Genomic DNA, 21,789 nt, shown 5'->3' on the forward strand with positions numbered 1-21,789 from the left:
GCTCACACTGACCCTAATTGTTCAGGTTTTGTGCATTTTAACCTATACTGTCTTGTTTAAGTAATAATAGCTGTATACATTGACACAAAAAAACCAAACAAGTTTGTCCAAATGCTTGTAACACTTTAATTGCTTTTCCCTAATAACTTGTTTTCTAAATAACTAAGGTGTTTTGTATGAGCCAGGATAGAGATTATCAAAACACAATTTTAACTTTAATAACCTTAAACATCTTTTACTGAATCGATATCCATTTTACAGATTGCAAACGAATCTCTTATATACATGTGATACAAGATATTAATGACGCCTCTTAGATTTCTTCTTACGATATTTCTTTTTCTTTTTCTCTTGCAACATTCTGGCTTTCAAGATCTGTTCAGGTTTCTTGAGTTCTGATCGTCTCATTTTTTCTTGTACCTTCATATTGTGACGACCCCAGTGAGTGCTCGGAACAGCTTTCAGTCCTGGAAAAAAAGGAATGCTCATGGTGATACGAAACATATGTAAATTTACATACTCAATTTATATAAATAAGTCCACAAAGCATATCAAGTGTCATTCCACACACCTTTAGTAGGCCTGTTTTTGGAATCTTCATCTGTGTCATCATCTTGTTCATCCTGCTGAGATATTTTGCTTCTCTCTTTCCACTGCGAGTACCTGTTGCTTTTATAAGTTGCGGGTATCCAGGCTCCAGATTCGGTGCGTATCTTGCCAGCTTTTGTTCCCTGATTAAAACAAAAAAGGAGAAAGGTAGTGAAATTAGCTAGAAAGTGCCTGTGAAAAACGTGTATTAGGGAATTAAATCATTATAATGAAAAGCTGGATTAAATTCCCAGTGTAAAATGATGAATTTACATATCATAAAGAACTGATTATCATATTTTATAGCACAGTAAAGTTGTTATATTAATTGAGATTTGGAAGGTGCAAACGACATCTGAGCAGATTTTTTTTTTTTTACACAATGGATCTTACTACTAAAGCTTTAACAAGTATCAGTACGATTTAATTAGGATTCCTAATACATCATTGTGTCCAAGTGATCTGTCCTTCCATTTTTTAACCTCCCCCAATCCTCTTTCCTCCCTGAAGAAGGAACCAATAGCTATAAAAGCTAGGGTAGTGGGTAGTGTTGACACTTTCACCTCATGATGGGAAAAACTGGGCAGCAGTTCCATCTCACAAACCGTAAGATTTGTCTGTTGAGAACAGACTTCCTGTCCTTATTCAAAGATCACAATTGCCGTCACCCCCCCCCCCCCCCCTTCCCGTTTACCTGACCCTTCTTCTTCCCTCAGTATTCCACACCTCCAATCTGCACTGTTTCTCACATCCCCCATTTCTTCTCTCTTCTACAACATATCAGCTATCTCCTTGGAACCTTCCCCCGTCTCTTCATTCTATCTGTAAACTTCCCTTGGTCTTCTCCCCCCATTCTTGACTTCTCTGTACCTCTCAGCATGATCTTTTTCTAGCTTCCACCTGTCCATTTCTCCCTCTTACCATTCCACAACCCTCACCATGCTGTATCATCCACTCTTCCAGAATCACTATTCACTGCTCATCCTACTAGGCAACAGCAGTGTGTGTGTGTGTGTGTGTGTGTGTGTGTGTGTGGAGAGGCAGTGGGGGGCACAGAATACAAAGTCCAATGATCGAATCATATAGGAAGAATATAATAAACCTGCCTGCTGCAAAACACTGTAAATTGTAAGTCCTGTGGTCATAGATGTGCAGGATCTGTGAGGACAACACAGTTCCCAGAACAACTGTACAAACTATTTCTTGAAAAGGAGCGGGTAGTAAAGGTAGCTGTACTTGTAATAGTAGTAGTCATCGTCATGGTTGGGGGCTGGTGATGGAGGAGGAGGTGGTGGTGGTGGTGGTGGTGGTGCTGCTGCTGCTGCTGTTGCTGATGAAGATGAAGAAAAGTGGTACCTACTGCAATCCAAATACAGAACACTCTAGTGAACACATCATCTGTGTCCATTACTGGAGTGTACACTGTTAGCAGTTTATCCACAGCCCAAATTCGCTCATCCTGGCTACCCGTTTCCCAAGCTCAGAAGTCATCTTTGGAATATTGATGTGCCACCAAAGACAGCAGCAGTAGTTCTACTGAATTATATTTACAGACATATTTGTGTAACTTATCAAATTTAACATTGCTTTTATCACTGTGATTCAGCCATTGGCCTCTGGATTTGTCCTCTTGACACTTACACAAAGCCACCATGTCTTATCACAGGAGTCAAACGATTGCATGAACACTAGATCAAGTGCATGGAGGTTCAAGTGAGCCAACTGAAAAATCTTACTGGTTCTTGTAGAATTATAATTGCTGAAATATTAATCATGGCAATCTCAAGCAGCAATTAAATTTATCCCACAAAAAAGGCTCTATCTTTGCAACATCACAGCTAGGGTCATGAGTGCCCCTGGTAAGATTTCAATCACTGATGCTGATGCTGCTGATGTACATGTGAATGTGTCAATACAACACAAACATTAAAAAGCATCTTCACAGAAATTAACTTCCTAAATATGTAGAACTGAAATCTATAAAGCAAAACAATTTCATATATCAAACTTTCAACTAGCAAAGGACAGGAGAAACTGAGAACCCACCACTATTAGGAAAAAAGTTACGGTATCCATTGTTGGTCACTTCCTTTAGAATTTATTCAAGTATCTCAAATTGCTAATAGTACACTGTATATCAGAATAAACTATAGCAGAATAAACTATAGGGTCCCCTTGCATGGGCAAAAGTGTAACCAACCCTATTGATGACTGAATCCATCTGTGTAGATGCGTAATGAATTAGAAGAATTGTGGAGGAGAAGGGTAGAATCAGCAACCTTCTTGGGGTCACAAAAGAGGTCCATCTGTATCACAGGACAGGGCACAAACCACAGGTGGTGGTGGTGGTGGAGAGGGAGGGTTTCAAGGGGAGCTCTAGGAACACAGAATAAAAGAGGCTGTTGGAGGTCCTTCAGTGGAGTACCGAGTCATATCCAGTTGGTCTACCCAGTTTTGGGCAACACGTCAACAGTCTGTGCTGTTAGTTGTGGAACAGAGTCAAGTGGCAAGGGTGAGTATGCATCTGACTGATTCTGACTGCATAATTTGCCAGAAGCTGTTGTCATCTAACCCGCAGGAATGTGACACCAGCTTCTGCCACGAGGCTGTCAACAGGCTGCTGTTGCCAAGCGCACACCAGTGTGGTGAACTGCGTTCAGCAAGTTCGGTGCTGCTGACCTATAGGCAAAACATCCATAGTCCAAATGGGATAAAATCAGAGCTTTGTAAAACCTCAGACGAAGAGGTATGGTCTTTTGGTGCATACTTGTATGTGGGAACATGTTGTTTTATAAGTTTATGTTGTAAGGCAAGCTGTTGATGTATCATTTTTGCTACATTGTCATGTCTTCTGGGGTATTCTGTATTTGCTAGTATTGTACATCCGCTTGTGATGTGATCTACTGTTTCTATTTGTTGTTTGCAAAGTCTGCATTTATCCGTTGTGGTATTGGGATCTTTAATAATATGCTTGCTGTGATATCTGGTGTTTATTGTTTGATCCTGTATTGCAATCATGAATCCTTCCGCCTCACTGTATATATTGCCTTTTCTTAGCCATGTGTTGGATGCGTCTTGATCGATGTGTAGCTGTGTTAAATGATACGGGTGCTTGCCATGTAGTGTTTTCTTTTTCCAATTTATTTTCTTCGTGTCTGTTGATGTTATGTGATCTAAGGGGTTGTAGAAGTGGTTATGAAATTGCAATGGTGTAGCCGATGTATTTATATGAGTGATTGCTTTGTGTATTTTGCTAGTTTCTGCTCGTTCTATAAAGAATTTTCTTGAATTGTCTACCTGTCCATAATGCAGGTTTTTTTATGTCGATAAATCCCCTTCCTCCTTCCTTTCTGCTTAATGTGAATCTTTCTGTTGCTGAATGTATGTGATGTATTCTATATTTGTGGCATTGTGATCGTGTAAGTGTATTGAGCGCTTCTAGGTCTGTGTTACTCCATTTCACTACTCCAAATGAGTAGGTCAATATTGGTATAGCATAAGTATTTATAGCTTTTGTCTTGTTTCTTGCTGTCAATTCTGTTTTCAGTATTTTTGTTAGTCTTTGTCTATATTTTTCTTTTAGTTCTTCTTTAATATTTGTATTATCTATTCCTATTTTTTGTCTGTATCCTAGATATTTATAGGCATCTGTTTTTTCCATCGCTTCTATGCAGTCGCTGTGGTTATCCAGTATGTAATCATCTTGTTTAGAGTGTTTTCCCTTAACTATGCTATTTTTCTTACATTTGTCTGTTCCAAAAGCCATATTTATATCATTGCTGAATACTTCTGTTATCTTTAGTAATTGGTTGAGTTGTTGATTTGTTGCTGCCAGTAGTTTTAGATCATCCATGTATAGCAAATGTGTGATTTTGTGTGGGTATGTTCCAGTAATATTGTATCCATAATTTGTATTATTTAGCATGTTGGATAGTGGGTTCAGAGCAAGGCAGAACCAGAAAGGACTTAATGAGTCTCCTTGGTATATTCCACGCTTAATCTATATTGGCTGTGATGTGATATTATTTGAATTTGTTTGGATATTAAGTGTGGTTTTCCAATTTTTCATTACTATGTTTAGGAACTGTATCAATTTAGGATCTACTTTGTATATTTCCAATATTTGTGGTAACCATGAGTGGGGTACACTATCAAAAGCTTTTTGGTAATCAATGTATGCATAGTGTAGTGACCTTTGCTTAGTTTTAGCTTGATATGTCACCTCTGTATCTATTATCAGTTGCTCTTTACATCCTCGTGCTCCTTTGCAACAGCCTTTTTGTTCTTCATTTATAATTTTGTTCTGTGTTGTATGTGTCATTAATTTCTGTGTAATGACTGAAGTTATTATAATTATTATTATTATTATTATACCTTCCTGCCAATGGGAGGGGAATTCTCCTTCCCACCAAACATGATTAAAAAGCCCGATGATGCTTTGCACGCTGTCAGCACAAAGATGTTTGAGAATTTGGTTGTGGACTTTGATGAGTCCAGGGGCTGTATCTCGACTCACTGCAAAGTGCTGATTCACAAAAAGGGATGTTGTATGACAGGAGGCCATGTGCATGGCAGGATAATGGGCAGCACTCAATAAGGTGTTTCCAGGTCAGGAAATGAGGACGGTAATTACTGCATGCTAACACTTGAGCAAAGTGTACCACAAAACGTTCAGTAAGTACCAAGGAATCAATGCAAATTTTACCTTTGAAAAGGATGCCAGGAATCGCTGTGGGTGGTGGATGGCCACAAATGCTGTGGACTGTAGTCCATACTTGGGACGATGGGGTGCAGGATCACATAAATGATCCATATTGCTCCCAACATGCCTGCTTCCTTTTCTTTATTAAAAACCACTCTTTCACCAGGAGTCTCTTGAATACTATTAAATTATCAATAGAGGGTTGGCGCTTGTGCTGTTAAAGCACCCTGTGGCATTCCCTGATAGCTGTGGTTATATCTTCAGACCACCATGGAACCAGCGATCGTCAGGATGAGCCAGAGGAGTACAGTATCACTACTGCTGCAGCATGAATAATAGTATCAGTAGTATCCCACACTGCTTCATTGATATCAGTCTCAAGACTGGCTGCAGAAGTGGCAGTAGATGAGAAAGCCTGCCAGTCAGCTTTCTGTGGCGACCAAAGTGGAGCCTGTTCCAGATGTCTGTGGGTGGAGAGGGAGAGAACGATAGGAAAATAGTAGTCATCACAAATATTGCCATGGATGCGCAACTGAATCAGGGGTAAGATACGCGGGCTGTAAACTGTAAGATCAATAGTTGAGTATGTTCTGAAGGCTGCACTGAAATGTGTTGCAGCTCCAGTGTTTAGTAGGCAGACATCCAATTCCGAAAGGTGTTCGAGACATAGTATCATCACCACACAGAGGATTATGGGCATTGAAGTCCCTCAATAAGAGTAAGAGGGGAGGTAGCTGTGCCACTAACTCTTAACATCTCATGATATTGGAAAGGTCTGTCTGGGTGTCGATGAACATTACCTATTGTCATCCAAACTGACACGTAGACACCAATGGGCACAGCCTCTAGTGTAGTGGGTGGGGCAACCGCTCCCAGGAAGTATCAGAGCATATGAGGGTACAAACCCTACCGCACTCTCTCGACATTAACATGATTGGGACAGTAGGGATTGTAGTTTTTCAGAGCAGGGAGGTGTGTTGTTGTTTCCTGAAGTACTATGCCAATTATGGAGTACATAGCCATGACAGAGTTTGGGCAGATGGCGAAGGAAGCCAATACAGTTCCATTCAAGAAGCGATGGAGTCAGGTGTAAGAAAGTGGCAAATGATAAACATGGGTGTCATTACTTCGCTACCAGGTCATAATCCACCTGATTCTGTGATCTGTCACAAGTGTGCGTAGGTTCGACCACTACAGGGATGGGAAGCAGATCATCCAAAGCCTCAGAAAGTTGTTTACCTTCCTGCTTATCCTTCTTATCCTTGTGAGACTTTGATTTCTGTGAAGATTTCTCCCACTTTATCTACTGGGAGCAAAGAGGACAGTAGTTTTCTTTGGCCCACAGCCTGTGGCTGCTGGTCCTTGTCTTGAGAGGGGGGCCTCTTGACAGGTGTCCTTATCCCTAAGGCCAGAGGAGACTAGCTATCTCTGGCTGCACCAATGGTGTGGAAACCACCGGTGCTATAGGTGTAGGAGGCAAGGGAGCTGACATCCCCCCCCCCCCCCCCCCCCAACTGTACGGCAGGCCCTGGGATACAACCAGGGGCACAAGCGAGGCCTTGTCATCGTGTGATGTATGGACTGTGATACAAGTCACAAAATTTGACACCATATCATTCAGATGAAGTCTTTCAATCTTTTTTTCGCATCTTGATAAGACTGGCGGTCAAGCATCTTATATTCTTGTATTTACTTCTCCCTCTTGAATACTGTGAACTGTGGTGAATGAGGAGGGTGCCGTTCCAGACATTCGACACGTTGAGGGGGCTGGTCACAAGGGCTGCCCTCATGGGACACACTTCCACATACCCTACAGATATCCTCATTAGAACAGCAGGAAGACACATGCCCAAGCCTTTAGCACCAAAAACATTATCATCGGAAGAGGAAAATAAGGCCCGACATCACTCCTATAAACCAAGGCCTTAACCTTCTCAGGCAAAATGCTGCTGTCGAAGGCTAGGATAAAAGCTCCAATGTTCACTCTGTTATCCTTGGGTGCCTTCTGGATGTGGCGAATGAAACAGACTTCATGCCGTGCCAAATTAGTATGCAGCTCTTCACCCTCATTCTGCCAACGGCCTTATCAAAGAGGGCAGAGGATCAGATAGAGGTTCAGGGCACACTCTTGTCCTTTGGATGGGAAACTGCCCCTAAAGGCAGAAGAATCAGCAATGATCAACGGCATAAGGCTGCAAAATTCAATGGAAACCACTGCATTAAGGACCCATATTGTGTATCAACAGGACATGTGGCCTGTAACGAAAAAGTGTCATAATGATTTCTCCATTGGCAAAAGATTTTACAATAGTCCCCCATTTAGATTTCTGGGAGGGGACTGCCAAGTGGGAGGTTACCATGAGAAAAAGACTGAATAATTAATTTAAAGATAACATTCTATGAGTCAGACGGTGGAATGCCTGAAGCTTGAGCATGATAGGGAGGCTACAAAATCTGAAAATGGGAATGCAAAGGCTCAATCTAGTTATAGTAGGGGTAAGTGAAGTGGAATGGAAAGACGACAAGGATTTCTGGTCAGATGAGTATAGAATAATATCAACAGCAGTAGAAAATGTTAAACGAGAGTAGGATTCATTATGAATAGGAAGACAGGGCAGAGAGTGTGTTACTGTGAACAAGTCACTGATAGGTCTATTCTTATCAGAAATGACAGAAAACCAACACTGACAATGATGGGTCAGGTATACATGCCGACATCGCAACCTGATGTGATAGAGAAAGTATATGAGCACACTGAAGAGTAATACAATACACAAATAGAGATGAAAGTCTAAAGCCATGGGGGACTGGAATGCAGTTGAAGGCGAAGGAGAAGAAGAAAAGGTTACAGAAGAGTATGGGCTTGGGACAGGAATGAGAGAATAGAAAGCTTAATTGAGTCCTGTAATAAATTTTAGCTAGTAATAGCGAATACTATGTTCCAGAATCACAAGAGGTGGTGGTACACTTGGAAAAGGCCTGATGATACGGGAAGATTTCAGTTAGATTGCACCAGGGTCAGACAGAGATTCCGAAATCAGATACTGGTTTGTAAGGCTTACCCAGAAGCAGGTATAGACTCAGATCACAATTTAGTAGCAATGAAGAGTAGGTTGAAGTTTAAGAGATTAGTCCGGAAGAATCAATATGCAAAGAAGTGGGATACGGAAGTACCAAGGAATGATGAGACATGTCTGAAGTTCTCTAAAGCTGTAGATAAATCAATAAGGAATAGCTCAGTAGGCAGTACAGTTGGAAGAGGAATGGACATTTCTAAAATGGGTAATCACAGAAGTTGGAAAGAAAAACCAAGGTACAAGGAAAGTAACTGTGAAGAAACCATGGGTAACAGAAGAAATACTTCCATTGATCAATGAAAGAAGAAAGTACAAAAATGTTCAGGGGAAGGCAGGAATACAGAAATACAAATCACTGAAGAATGAAATAAATAGGAGGTGCAGGGAAGCTAAGACAAAATGCTGCATGAAAAATGAGAAGAATAAAAAAAGAAATGATTGTCAGAAGGACTGACTCAGCATATAGGAAAGTCAAAATGACCTTCGATGAAATTAAAAGCAAGGGTGGTAACATAAAGAATGCAATGGGAATTCCATCACTAAATGCAGAGGGGAGAGTTGATAGGTGGAAAGTGTACATTGATAGCCTCTATGACGGTGAAGATTTGTCTGATGTGACAGAAGAAGAGACAGGAGTGGATTTAGAAGAGATAGCGGATCCAGTGTTAGAATCAGAATTTATGAGAGCTTTGGAGGAATTAACATCTATTAAGTCAGAAGGGATAGATAACATTTCATCAGAATTTCTAAAACCATTGTGGGAAGTTGCAACAAAATGACTATTCACACTGGTATGTAAAATGTACGAGTCTGGCAACATACCATCTGAGTTTCAGAGAAACATCTTCCACGCAATATCAAAGACTGCAAGAGCTAACAAATGTGAGAATTACTGCACAATCAGCGTAATAGCTCATGTACCCAAGTTGCTGAGCAAAATAATATGCAGAAGAATGGAAAAGAAAATTGAGGATGTGTTACATGACAATCAGTTTGGCTTTAGGAAAGATAAGGGCACCAGAGAGGCAATTCTGACCTTGCTGTTGATAATGGAAGCAAGACTAAAGAAAAATCAAGACACTTTCATAGGATTTGTTGACCTGGAAAAAGGGTTTGACAATGTAAAATGGTGCGAGATGTTTGAAGTCATGAGAAAAATAGGGGTAAGGTGTACGGAGCAACGGGTAATATACAATATGTACCAGAGCCAAGAGGGAACAATAAGAGTGGATGACCAAAAACAAAGTGCTCACATTAAAAACGGTGTAAGGCAATGATGTAGTCTTTCACCCATACTGTTCAATCTATACATTGAAGCAGCAATGATGGAAATAAAAGAAAGGTTCAGGAGTGGAATTAAGATTTGAGGTGAAGTATATCAATGATATGATTCACTGATAGTATTGCTATCCTGAGTATAAGTGAAGAAGAATTACATGATCTGCTGAATAGAATGAAAAGCCTAATGAGTACAGAATATGGACTGAGAGAAAATCGAAGAAAGACAAAAGTAATAAGAAGTAGCAAAAATGAGAACAGCAAGAAAATTAACATCAGCATTGATTGTCATGAAGTAGATGACGTTAAGTTTTGATGTGGTATCCTTGTTCACTAGAATGCCACTGGAAGACTCATTGGAAGTAACTGAGGAGAATTCTGATGATGCTCTGTTGGACCTGTTTGTGCACATATTGGGCCTCAACTTATTTTCTGTATGGGAGCCAATATTACGAGCAGATAGAAGGTGTAGCCATGGGCAGTGGTCACCAATATGTTCATGGAGAGATTAAAAGAGGAAGCATTTGAGACTGCTAGATATAAACCCACATGCTTTTTCAGGTATGAGGATGATACCTTTTTGATCTGGCCTCTTGGTAGGGATAGACTCAATGAGTTTCTTGAACACCTTGACTAATGCCACTCAAATATTAAGTTCACCATTGAACTGGGAAAGGTGGGCAGCTACCATTTCTGGATATTCTAGCCAAAGTGAGAGCAGGTGGGTAATTTGACCACAGTGTGTACTGCAAACCTACACACACTGATTAATGCCTGCAAGCCACCAGCTGTCACCATGCACTGTAGAAGCATGGAGTTCTAAAACATTGGTATACAGGGCACACAACTTCTCAGATGTACACAGCTTGATAGTAGAAACAGAGCATCTATGATCAGTGTACGCAAAAATGGATGCACAGCCTCACATATTCAGAAGAACCTTCAACCAGCCACTCTGACACACGATAAAGAAGAGCAAGATGGGGCAAAGACTTGCCCCATGTGGTATCTATTTCTGCCAATATCAGCAGGATTCTCAGGAAGCATAATATAATGTGCATGTTCTGTCCACCTATCAGAATAAGTGGACTACTAGGAAATGTAAAAGATGACTTGGGACTATGAAAATCAGGAATTTATAATATACCCTGGCAATTGGGTATGTCATACAGTGGCTAAGCAACTAGACAAGGCGCGCAGCAGCAGCAGAACTCCACAAAAAGAAAACTGTGGGTGTGGACATGGGGAACGAACCCCAGACAGAGCACCAATTGCACCAAACCAAAGATGGAACATCGCAGGACACTTTTAGTGAGAGTGGATTGCAATGGGAATATCTAGAACCACACTGGACCGAAAATGGAATGCTAGTGCACAGGCTGGTGCACTGTTCTGAAGACATAACACCAGAGCTCAGCCTCATTCACCAGACCAAAATGGGAATGCCTAAGGATGCCACTAGCAGGAGTGGATGGCAGATGGAACACCCAGGACCAACAATGGCCATACGTGTAACTACTGGATCCGTTCCACTCAACAAGCAATCTCAGGTAGCATCTGATAATGAGTCACACTGTCAAAATATCGTGAAACAACAACTTTGATACCTGGCATAATACCCAACACCTCAAGATGTCAATAAAATGCTAGTTGCAGAAAAAGTAAATAATAGGTGGAGTTCCAACAGAAGAATACTATGGAAATGTATCTCACACATAAAATAAGCAGCTTACAAACGACTTTTTTTGGCCACTTATAAAGTATTGCCCACTGGTCTGGTACACTTACCAAGTAGGGCTGGCTATCAGAGGGGAGAGATAATATCCAAAAAAGAGTGTTGCATTTTGTTACATGTTTGTTGACTGCAGGAGCGTTAAAATGGTCATCAAGCTCGAATGGTAGAAGCTAAAAACGAGGATTACCGTTAAAATTCCAAGAGTGTATTTTGTATCAAAGGTAAATTCAATCATGAAAACTAAGAAACTTGAGAAAGAATTTCTAGCCGGTACTTACTTTCAGGAGGTGACGAGTCGTAGTGCCGATAGACACATAAAGTGACACATTACCTATCTTTCAGAACTAATAGTTCAGTCTACATCTAAATGCGTATTCTACAAACAACTGTGAAGTGCATGGCAGGGGATACTTCCCACTGTACAAGTTATTGGGACTTTTTTCCATTCCATTCACACATGGGGCACGAGAAGAATGAATGTTTGACTGTCTCTGGTTGACTGGTTGGTTAGTTGGTTGATTTGGGGGAGAGACCAAACAGTTATGTCATCAATCCCATCAGGTTAGGGAAGGGTGGAGAAGGAAGTCAGCCATGCCTTTTCCAAGGAATCATCTCAGTGCTTGCCTAAAGTGATTTAGGGAATCACAGAACACCTAAATCAGGACAGCTGGACGCAGGTTTGAACCACCATCCTCCTGAATGCAAGTCCAGTGTGATAACGACTGCACCACCTCACTCAGCGACAGCTGTAAGTAATCTAACGTTGTCCTTATGATACATACAGAATTTTTGTATATTCCTAGATTCATCATATAAAGCCACTCTTAAAACTTTATAAATAGAATTCCTCAGGATATATACAATGTTCAGTAGTTTGCGAGTGAAATTTCTTCAGCATCTCTCCGACACAGTCCCTCGAGTGAAACGAGCCTGTGACCATTCCTTCTGCCATTCTCTACACATTCAATATCCCCCATTAGTCCTGCATAGTATGGATCCCACATACTTGAGTAATATTCTAGGATGGGTCACACAAGTATTTTGTAAGTAATTTCCTTTGCAAACTGATTACATTTTCCTAGTATTCCACCAGCGAACTGAGGTCTGTCAGCTGTTTTACCTATGATTGATCCTGTGTGTTCATTTCATATTTCTACAAAGTGTTACACCCATGTATTTGTATGTGCTGATTTGTTCCAGTTGTGACTAACTGATACTGTAGCCATAGGATGTAATATTTACAATTTACAGTTTCTGAACATTTCAAGCAAGTCTCAATCTTACCACCACTTTTAAATCTTATCAAGATCCACCTGCATATTTTTGCAGCTATTTTCAGACAGTACTTCATCAAATATAACTGCAACACCCATGGAAAGTCAGAAATTACTATTAATATTGTCTGCAAGATCATTAGCATGCAACAGGAGCAGCAATGGTGCCAACACACTTACCTGTTGCACGACTGAAGTTACATATACATCAGTCAATGACTCTCCATCCAAGGTAACATATTGTGTCTCCCCTACCAAGAAATCCTCAATTCAGTCACAAATTTTGCTTGGTAACCCCTGTGATCGTACTTTTGAAAATAAGCACAAGTGTGCTACTGAGTCAAATGCTTTTCAGAAATTGAGAAATACTGCATCTTTCTGACTGCCTTGACCCAAGCTTTCAGGTTATCATGTGAGAAAAGTGCAAGTTGGGTTTTGGAATCCATGCTGGCTGGCATGGAGGAGGACAGTTTGTTTGAGATACCTCATTATATTTGAGCTCAGAATACATTCTAAGGTTCCACAAGAAATGGATGTCAAGCATAATGGACACTGTTTTGCAGATATCTTCTGCTACCCAGTCACAAATTCAGTATACAATCTACTAGGTGTTCCAGTGGGCCCTGGAGATTTGCTCAATTTTAGAAATTGCACCTGTTTCTCAACATCACTGATACTAATATCCATATCACTCGTCTTTGCAGTGGTGCAACTATTAAATAAAAGTACTAACCCTGGATTTTTATTTGTAAAGAAACATCTGGAAACAGAGTTCAGCATTCCTGCTTTTCTTTTCTTTGGTTTGTTTCGTTTTGCTACTGTCAATTCCCTATCTATAGCACTATGCTTCATTTTACACTTATTATGCAGTAATAACTGTTTCTTTAGAAGTTCCTTTACAGTGATTATATACCATGGAAGATCTCTCTCATCACAAACTGTTGTATTAAGTACGTATATAGCCACTCTATGGCCAACTGTTGTTCTAAGTGTCAGCCACAGTTCTTCTACATGCTTCTCTCAAGAGCAAAATGTTTCGAGTTCCTTAATGAGATATCACACTACTGGCCCGTTATCTAGTTTGCTGAACATTTAATAAATCCTTCTACTTGTTTTAATAGCCCTTTGTACTTTGGCAATCATTTTTGTTACAACTGCCTCATGGTCACTGACGCCAGTTTCGAAGTGAACATGCTCAGAAACATTACGCATTATTAGATCCAAGATACAGAGTTATTCTAAATGTTGGACACATTTTCAAAACTTCGTATTTATTCACACACAAATCCACAATGAACAAGCTTTGTACCAATGAAATGAGGAAGTTCCAATTTTTTTTCCCATAATGTTTGATTTCAACTTAATAAATTTAATAATTTGTAATTAATTAATTTTTAATAATTATTGAATAATTAAAAATGTGATACGTGTCACAAATTTTCAATGTGGCCATCGTTGGCTGCACGACAAACATCGATGCAGTAGCCAAACTCGTCCCACAAATGCGAAAGTGTATCTGCTGTTACTGAGTGTATGGCAGCAGTCATCTGGTTCCGCAGATCGTTCAGAGTGGTTTGTACAGGCGGGATGTAAACAGCTTCCTTCACATAAACCAACAAGAAATAGTTGCAGGGTGTGAGATCAGGAGATCTCAGTGGCCAGAAATCCAGAGCCAAGTCCTTAAGTCCACTGCAACCAACCCAGCACTGAAGAAGGGTCATTCAGAAGGCCTCAAACATCATGGTGCCAATGAGGCGGAGCTCCATCCTGTTGGAAAATAAAAGTCCTGGGAATCTTCCATAACTTGAGTGAACAGCCACTGTTCCAACATGTCCAGGTACATGATTCCCATTACAGTTCTTTCTGCAAAGAAAAATGGTCCATAAACCTTTGTACGGGATACGGCGCAGAACACGTTGATCTACAGTGAGTCTCTTTCGTGTTGCAATGGTGAATGTGGATTTTTCAGACCCCATATGCAAACATTGTGTCTATCAACTTTTCCACTAAGGCAGAACATTGCTTCACCGCTGAAAGTTACACGCTGTAGAAATGTGTCATCCTCCATCTTTGCTAGCACATAACCAAAAAATGCGAGATGCTTCTCTTTGGCATTGGGGTTGAGAGCCTCCACAAGCTGTAATCGGTAGAGCCTGTACAGCAAATGCCGTCTCAGAACTCTCCATACAGTTGGTTGGAGTATTTCAAGTTCGTGATTGGCTCTATTGGTAGACTTGCTGGGACTGTGCACAAAACTTTCTTGAATCCATTGAACATCATACTCTGACACACGCGGTCGGCCTGTGCTTTTTCCTTTGCACACATTCCCAGTCTGTTTAAATTGCCTAAATCAATAGCTAATGGTTTTGCAAGTTGGTGATTGAATGCCGGCCGCTTCTGAGACCATCACCACCTGCTCACTGCCGCCCGCCAAAAACTTTGAAACTTCCTCTTTTCATTGGTATAAAGCTTGTTCATTTTGGATTTGTACTTGAATACACATGAATTTTTGAAAATAGGTCAATCATTTAGAATAATCCTGTATTTCCATAATGAGAGCAGTTCTGAACAATCTGTTCTTGGTAGCTAACAGAGAACGCATTTAGAAAAGTTTCACTGGACATCCTGTCACGCCCACCACTCACAAAATTGCATTTTTCCTTTCTGACCACTGGATAATCAATGATGACAGTATGATTGAGGAACTTCTGAACTAGCGAATTTAGATTTGAGGTAGATTTCAGTTGTATCTGAAGGTGAGTCTGGTGGTCAATAGAATCAGCCAATTACAAGTTTATACCTGCCCTTGATACTGCACCTTTCCCATCTTGGTGGAATTGAGGTTCTCAGTAAGGTGACAAGGATAGGCCATTATAAAGGAAAGGTGGGCCACTGAGAACCAGACCACAGGATACATGTTATGTTAATAACCTAATTGATGTCTGTTGTAATGAAATGTGAATGGATACAGTGTATTAAATTGAGCTATCATCATATATATCTCCACAGCAGGGTAGTTGCTCTGATACACAAGAACAAAAAAGGGTTCAAAGAAGGTATGATACTAGTTAGAAGGCATCATTACTTTTAATTGTTGAGAAATAACTGACAGAAAATTTCCATGAGTAATAATTTGACAAGCTGTGCCTTTCTGACACCTAATGTAAAATAGTGAAGAGTAAATAAAAAAATATGTGAAACTAGCTCACATAGCCACACTTTGCTGTGGCTCAGTTTGCTTAGATCAAAAAGAAAGAAAATAGAAAGCACACGTTTCTAACATGCATGATAATTGGATATACACTCTCACCCACTTTCACCTGCTCTTTCTCTTTATTCCGCGCACCCTCTGGCATTGTCTCCTTGACTCTCTTCCTAGCACTATACTGTCACTGTCAACAATGTTCCATTGCCAGTGTGTCCCTATGTTTCTCTCACAACACCACTGCCTCCTTCGCTCTTGTCTCCTCCTCTCCCCCATCTCTATCCATCACCCCCCTTTCTTTGTCCATCTCCTCTTCCTCCTCCTCCGTCCACCTTCTCCTCACCTTCTCCTGCCCCTCTCTCTGTGTATATACTCCTTCTGTTTTCTATGTCCATCTCCTCTCCTCTCCCCCCTCCCCCCCCCCCCCCCCCCCACCCAGTTTCTAATCACAAACCAATAAGCCATAAGCACAACATTTCATTATTTTGTGCATTTGTGTGTGTGTATTTTATGAAGTATGTAGTCTATATGTATCTATACATTTATTATAGTAATGTGTAAAAATTTGAAGTAAATCAGAGGCACATTTTGAGATTTTTGGTAACAAAGTTTTCCCTATATATACAAGTATTACAGAATCGGGTACCTAGAAACATGCCTGTATTAGAAGTCAACAACGGGTCAAAATTTCAAAGCAATCAGTCAAAAACTTTCAGAGATGCACGATTTTGAACAAACGAACATTTACATTTTTTTCGTATAGATTGTAAAAGAAATGGAAATAATTTAGAATCTATCCAAAAGGGAAAAAAACACTGGTGTATCAGAAGTCTGTTTTCATAACAATGATGATAAGAAGCTCATTAGAATGGTTTTGAGGAGGGAGGGGGTTGATAGGGGTTGCAGAGGCAGAAATGAGATAAGATGTATTTTTCTGCAGAATACGTTTTAAGATGTGAAGATAGTATAAAGGTGATGCATGCACATAAAATGAATACTGAGATGTAGTTCACAGTGTCTTCCTGAAGGTACACCGAGTGTTAGAATCTTATGTACGGAATAATTAAATTCTTAGCACTGTCAAAGTCGAGCTACTGCAGCACAAAATTTCATACATAAAATAAAGTATCCTTTTAGCAGTTATCTCCCTCCAAAATATTAGTTGGTAGTGAGAGGCTGAATTAGGCAAGATGGTTTTTAAAATGAGAATGGGCACAATGGCAGCTAAAAGGACCTGCAGATGTTGCAAAGGTTCAGCAGGTAGTTAAAGAGGAGTTGCCACATTATACCACAATGTTGGCTTGTTCTAATAGGTTATCTCTGATCTTTGTGTAGGAAGATGTCAAATGGGATTGTGCTCATACAAGCTGAGTGACCAGACATATAAAGGTAATGGTAAGCTCAACATAACAAATCTACATACAATTTGTGATCCTCCATGACAATTTTGAGTGATAAATCATCTTTCCTCCTTATTGGTATCTATCTACAAAGGATTCTTTGTTGGTTCTGAATGAAATATCTGTTTGTTGTTGGTCAAAACTGAATGTACCAATCCAACAATTATACCTACCTTGTTTGCAAGTTCTCGTACAGTGATACATCAGTCTTTCAATGCTAAAGTCCGCACCTGCTCAATGACATTACTATTTTGGCTTGCTGAGAGTCCTACTGATTGCAGTTCACTGTCCAATGACGTGCTATCATCTTTGAATAAGTTGTACACCTAATTTATTCACAAGTTCCTCATGGATTGTTCCCAAAAGCCAGCTGAATCTTGTGCATAGTTTCCAGCTGGGTATTGCTGAGCTTTTGCAAAAATCTGGTGCAGTATCATTGCTGTTCAATTTGTTCCATGATTTTATACCTTACTGGTATCTGACAAGCACTCACTAATGTCTTCACTCACTGGCTAACTACCAGTCACTACACGTCCTTACTCATTGGCTAGCTGCCAGTCACCGATTGTTTCTGTGCCAACAGAAAGCCAAAAGCCAAATTCACAATAGTGCAAGAATGTCCCCACCTCATCTAAACCAAATAGTGTCTAGCACTTCATTTGTATATACAGGAAAGAAGAAGGTTCAATATCTCTGAACACACCTCGTACCTTAATATAAAATGCTCAAAAAAAGTTTTGCACACCTATGCAAATATCTCTGTACATAAATACTAATGAAGCAGAGAATGAAAGATCAAGCCTTTGCTGCAAAAATAAATAACTAAGGCAATCTGCTCATTAGTGCACATTTTTGCACATCTACAAAATTAAAACATGCAACAATACAGTGTTGTTCCAACCCATGTACTGTGTCACACTTGAATCCTCCTTGGTATGATATCCACGAGATGCTTTGGCCCTCATGAGATTTTCCAGTTAGGGAGGGGCATTCCTGCAATGCCACACAGCAAGTTTCAACTGGTTCCCAAAATTCTCAATTTGGTTCATGCCAGGAGATATCACAGGCCTTATCAGTCAGTTGATTCTTGCTTCCAGGAGGAAGTTGTTCATGAGGTGGGCATACTGTGCCCAAGCATGATAACCTTGTCAGACAAGGACAGTACAATATTTTAGTGAATCACAACATTCAAATTACACTCAATGGTGACGAGGCCCATCTAACATCTGTACATGACACTGACTCAAAATGTTACTGATTCACCTCCTTGCTCAATCTGTGGGCCTGCATGCCTGAATGAGCATTCCTACCTGGCAACCCCCACACTACCTATGACACTGTAAGTTAGCAGACTAATTCTCCTCTTGCCAGTGCAGAGAATCAAACACCATTAATCCACATTCCAGTCCAGGTGCTTCCTTGCCCAATTTCTTGGTACATTATTTTGCTGACAGGTTTGTGCAGCTGTTTTTAATATATGCTTAGAGGCTAAATGGTTCCTATGGTGACAACTGTGTACTGTCTGTGTTGATACAGCTCTTCCAGTTCCACTATTCAAGTCATGCGGATGACACAAAATTTTCTTTTTTTTTTTAACAGTTTATAATCAACTCAATTTGTTGTCTGCAGGTGTAATTAAAATAATGCTCAATGGGTAAAGATAGTTCTTTCATAGCTTACAGCAGTTATTTCTTAATATAGTGTTATGTACATATTTCATAATCAATGTACTGTATATTAACAATTCAGTAACATGACAATATTATGAAAAGGATAGTTGCTACTAACCATATGGCAGAGCTGCTGAGTCATCCTGACAAAGGCTCCACCACTGTTGTTTTGAATTGCAAGGATTACCTGGCAGAAGAACTCTGCCAGCTGTCAGATTCATCTACCTACAAACCATGCCACAGTGACCCCATTCCAGAAATCAAGCTGAATCTCCAGTCTCTCCTCAAATCCTAAGGCCTATCCCAGAATCTCTCCCTGGAGTCTATCTCTCCCCTCACCCCTGCCATTTCCCATACTCACACCTTCTACATGCTTCCTAAAGCCCATAAATCAAACCACCCAGTACGTTCCACTGAACCTCCTATATAAAAGATAACAACAATTTCCTCCACCGATTCTTCAGTTCCTGTTCCTTTGCCACACGGTTACTGGCTTGTCACTATTGATGCCACCTACCTTCACACTAACACCCCTAATGCCCATGGTCTTTCCACTATTGACCACTACCTTTCCCAATGCACAAGGGATTCCAGATCAACAACCTGCTTACTAGTCGTTATGACCAGCTGTATTCTCATCCACATTTACTTCTCCTTTGAAGGCATTACCTAGAAACAAATCCGGGATACAGCTATGGACACCCATATGGCACCATCCTATGCCAGCATATTCATTGAACATATAGGGGAATTCTTCCTAACTACCCAGAATCCCAAACCCCTCACCTGGTTCAGATTCACTGATGTCATCTCCGTGATCTGGATCGAGGGTGAGGACAGCCCATCCACATACCTCCAGAACCTCAACACCTTCTACTCCATTCACTTCACCTGGTACCACTCAACCCAACAAGCCACCTTCCTCGATGTTGACCTCCACCTCAAAGACAGCTACATCAGTACCTCTGTCCACATCAAACCTACCAACCTCCAGCAATACCTCCACTTTGACAGCCACCACCCACTCCACACCATGAAGTCCCTTCCATACAGCCTAGCCACCCATGCATGGCCTTCACATCTGTAGTGACGAGTGATCCCTCTCAAAATACACCGAGTGTCCCACTGATGCCTTTACATACAGTAATTTCCCTCCCAACCTTGTACAAAACAGATTTCCCATGCCTTATCTTTCCAGGCACTCACCACCTCCTAAACTCCCACTATCCAGCCACAGAGGATCATTCCCCTCATGACTCCATACCACCCAGGACTGAAGCAACTGAATTACATTATCCGCCGGAATTTCTACTACCTCTCATCGTGCACTGAAATAAGAAATGTCCTACCCAATATCCTTTCCAAAGTGGTAGTCCACCACCCAGCAAACCTACACAATATCCTTGTCCATCCCTTTGCAAAAACAAACATAATGTCTTATGGGATAACAGCAATCAGTGATTTTATAATGTTACTTTAAATCCGTCTTGATTGCAAATTTTTTTTTTATTATTCATATGACCGGTTTCGGCTCATTCAGAACCATCTTCAGATCTGATATTTAAGTAACAGGAGTAACCCATCCAATGCAGCAACTTTCACATGCTATGTGACGTAGCATGTGAAAGTTGCTGCATTGGACGGGTTACTCCTGTAACTTAAATATCAGATCTGAAGATGGTTCTGAATGAACCAAAACCGGTCATATGAATAATAAAAAAAAATTTGCAATCAAGACAGATTTAAAGTAACATTACTTGTCCATCCCTACACAATCCCTGCTCCCAATACGTTGCCCCATGGCTCACATCCCCGTAACAGACCTAGCTGCAAGACCTGGGACCTATTCTATATCGTTCATACCGATCTGTGCAGTAGGTTGTCTCAGTAGTGACGTCATTCAGTTCTTTATCTGAATTTCCTGTTCAGTAAGCTTCTGAGACCTGTTACCAAACGGTCCTCCTACCAATTTTTCGACAACTGTGCCGAGAGGTTTTGGATTTCAGTATGCTCTGTCGTTCTGTTAGCTGTGGTTTATTTACACCTATAATTTATTTTTAAAAAAAGGCTCAAATGGCTCTGAGCACTATGGGACTTAACATCTGTGGTCATCAGTCCCCCAGAACTCAGAACTACTTAAACCTAACTAACCTAAGGACATCACACACATCCATGCCCGAGGCAGGATTCGAACCTGCGACCGTAGCAGTCGCACGGTTCCGGACTGAGCGCCTAGAACCGCGAGACCACCGCCGCCGGCTATAATTTGTTATTTTAAACATACCGAGTGGTTTTAGTTTCGGAATTAGTGATTGTGTCACTAAAGAATCACCACAGGACGCATCCAGTTGGAAAGTGAGTTCATAATAGACTATTTTCCTTTGTTAGAAATATGTTTAGGTAAGATTGTTACTGTGAATGATACAACATAAAAAAATTCATTCAATATTCTCTCAAAATACCTGTTATTTTACGCAATTAAAGAGTTTAAAGATAATTAAATATCAAGACATCGGCTCTGCTTATGTATATTACATTGTGAGTGCTAGCTGAAATTACTAGTGACTTCGCCTGCTCTTTTCTGCAAATGGTTTACTTATTAATTATCGAAATGTGTTCAAAACTTTTAAGTAACAATGTAAAGGAATTTTGTGAAGCCTGACAGAGGAAACCATCCAAAATTTCATGCAATTACTGCTTATGCCCACATCATTCACCAACGAAGCCAGCCTGGGTCTCTCTCGCTCGGAATTACATAAAATAAAGCGGCAGTAGCATGTAAGCTGTAGTAGCAAAGTGGGTAAGGTGGCGAACTGACACGGCAACAGACTTACATTCGTATTATAACGGTACAGCCTCC

The 21,789-nt window shown here is 40.5% G+C and overlaps 1 protein-coding gene across 1 annotated transcript in view; it reads right to left on the reverse strand.

Moving 5' to 3' along the window:
• Window positions 1–207: 207 nt before the first annotated feature.
• LOC124595646 (ATP-dependent RNA helicase DDX54) overlaps window positions 208–21,789 on the reverse strand; it is a 132,896-nt gene continuing 111,314 nt past the window's right edge. Inside the window, exons 13-14 of the mRNA XM_047134480.1 lie at window positions 572–731; window positions 208–467 (exon numbers count right to left, since the gene is read on the reverse strand). Of these exons, the coding sequence (XP_046990436.1) occupies window positions 301–467; window positions 572–731 (327 nt within the window). The 3' untranslated portion in view covers window positions 208–300. The remainder of the gene's footprint in view (window positions 468–571; window positions 732–21,789) is intronic.

Source organism: Schistocerca americana, chromosome 2, assembly GCF_021461395.2.
Source record: "Schistocerca americana isolate TAMUIC-IGC-003095 chromosome 2, iqSchAmer2.1, whole genome shotgun sequence".
Lineage (NCBI taxonomy): Eukaryota > Metazoa > Arthropoda > Insecta > Orthoptera > Acrididae > Schistocerca > Schistocerca americana.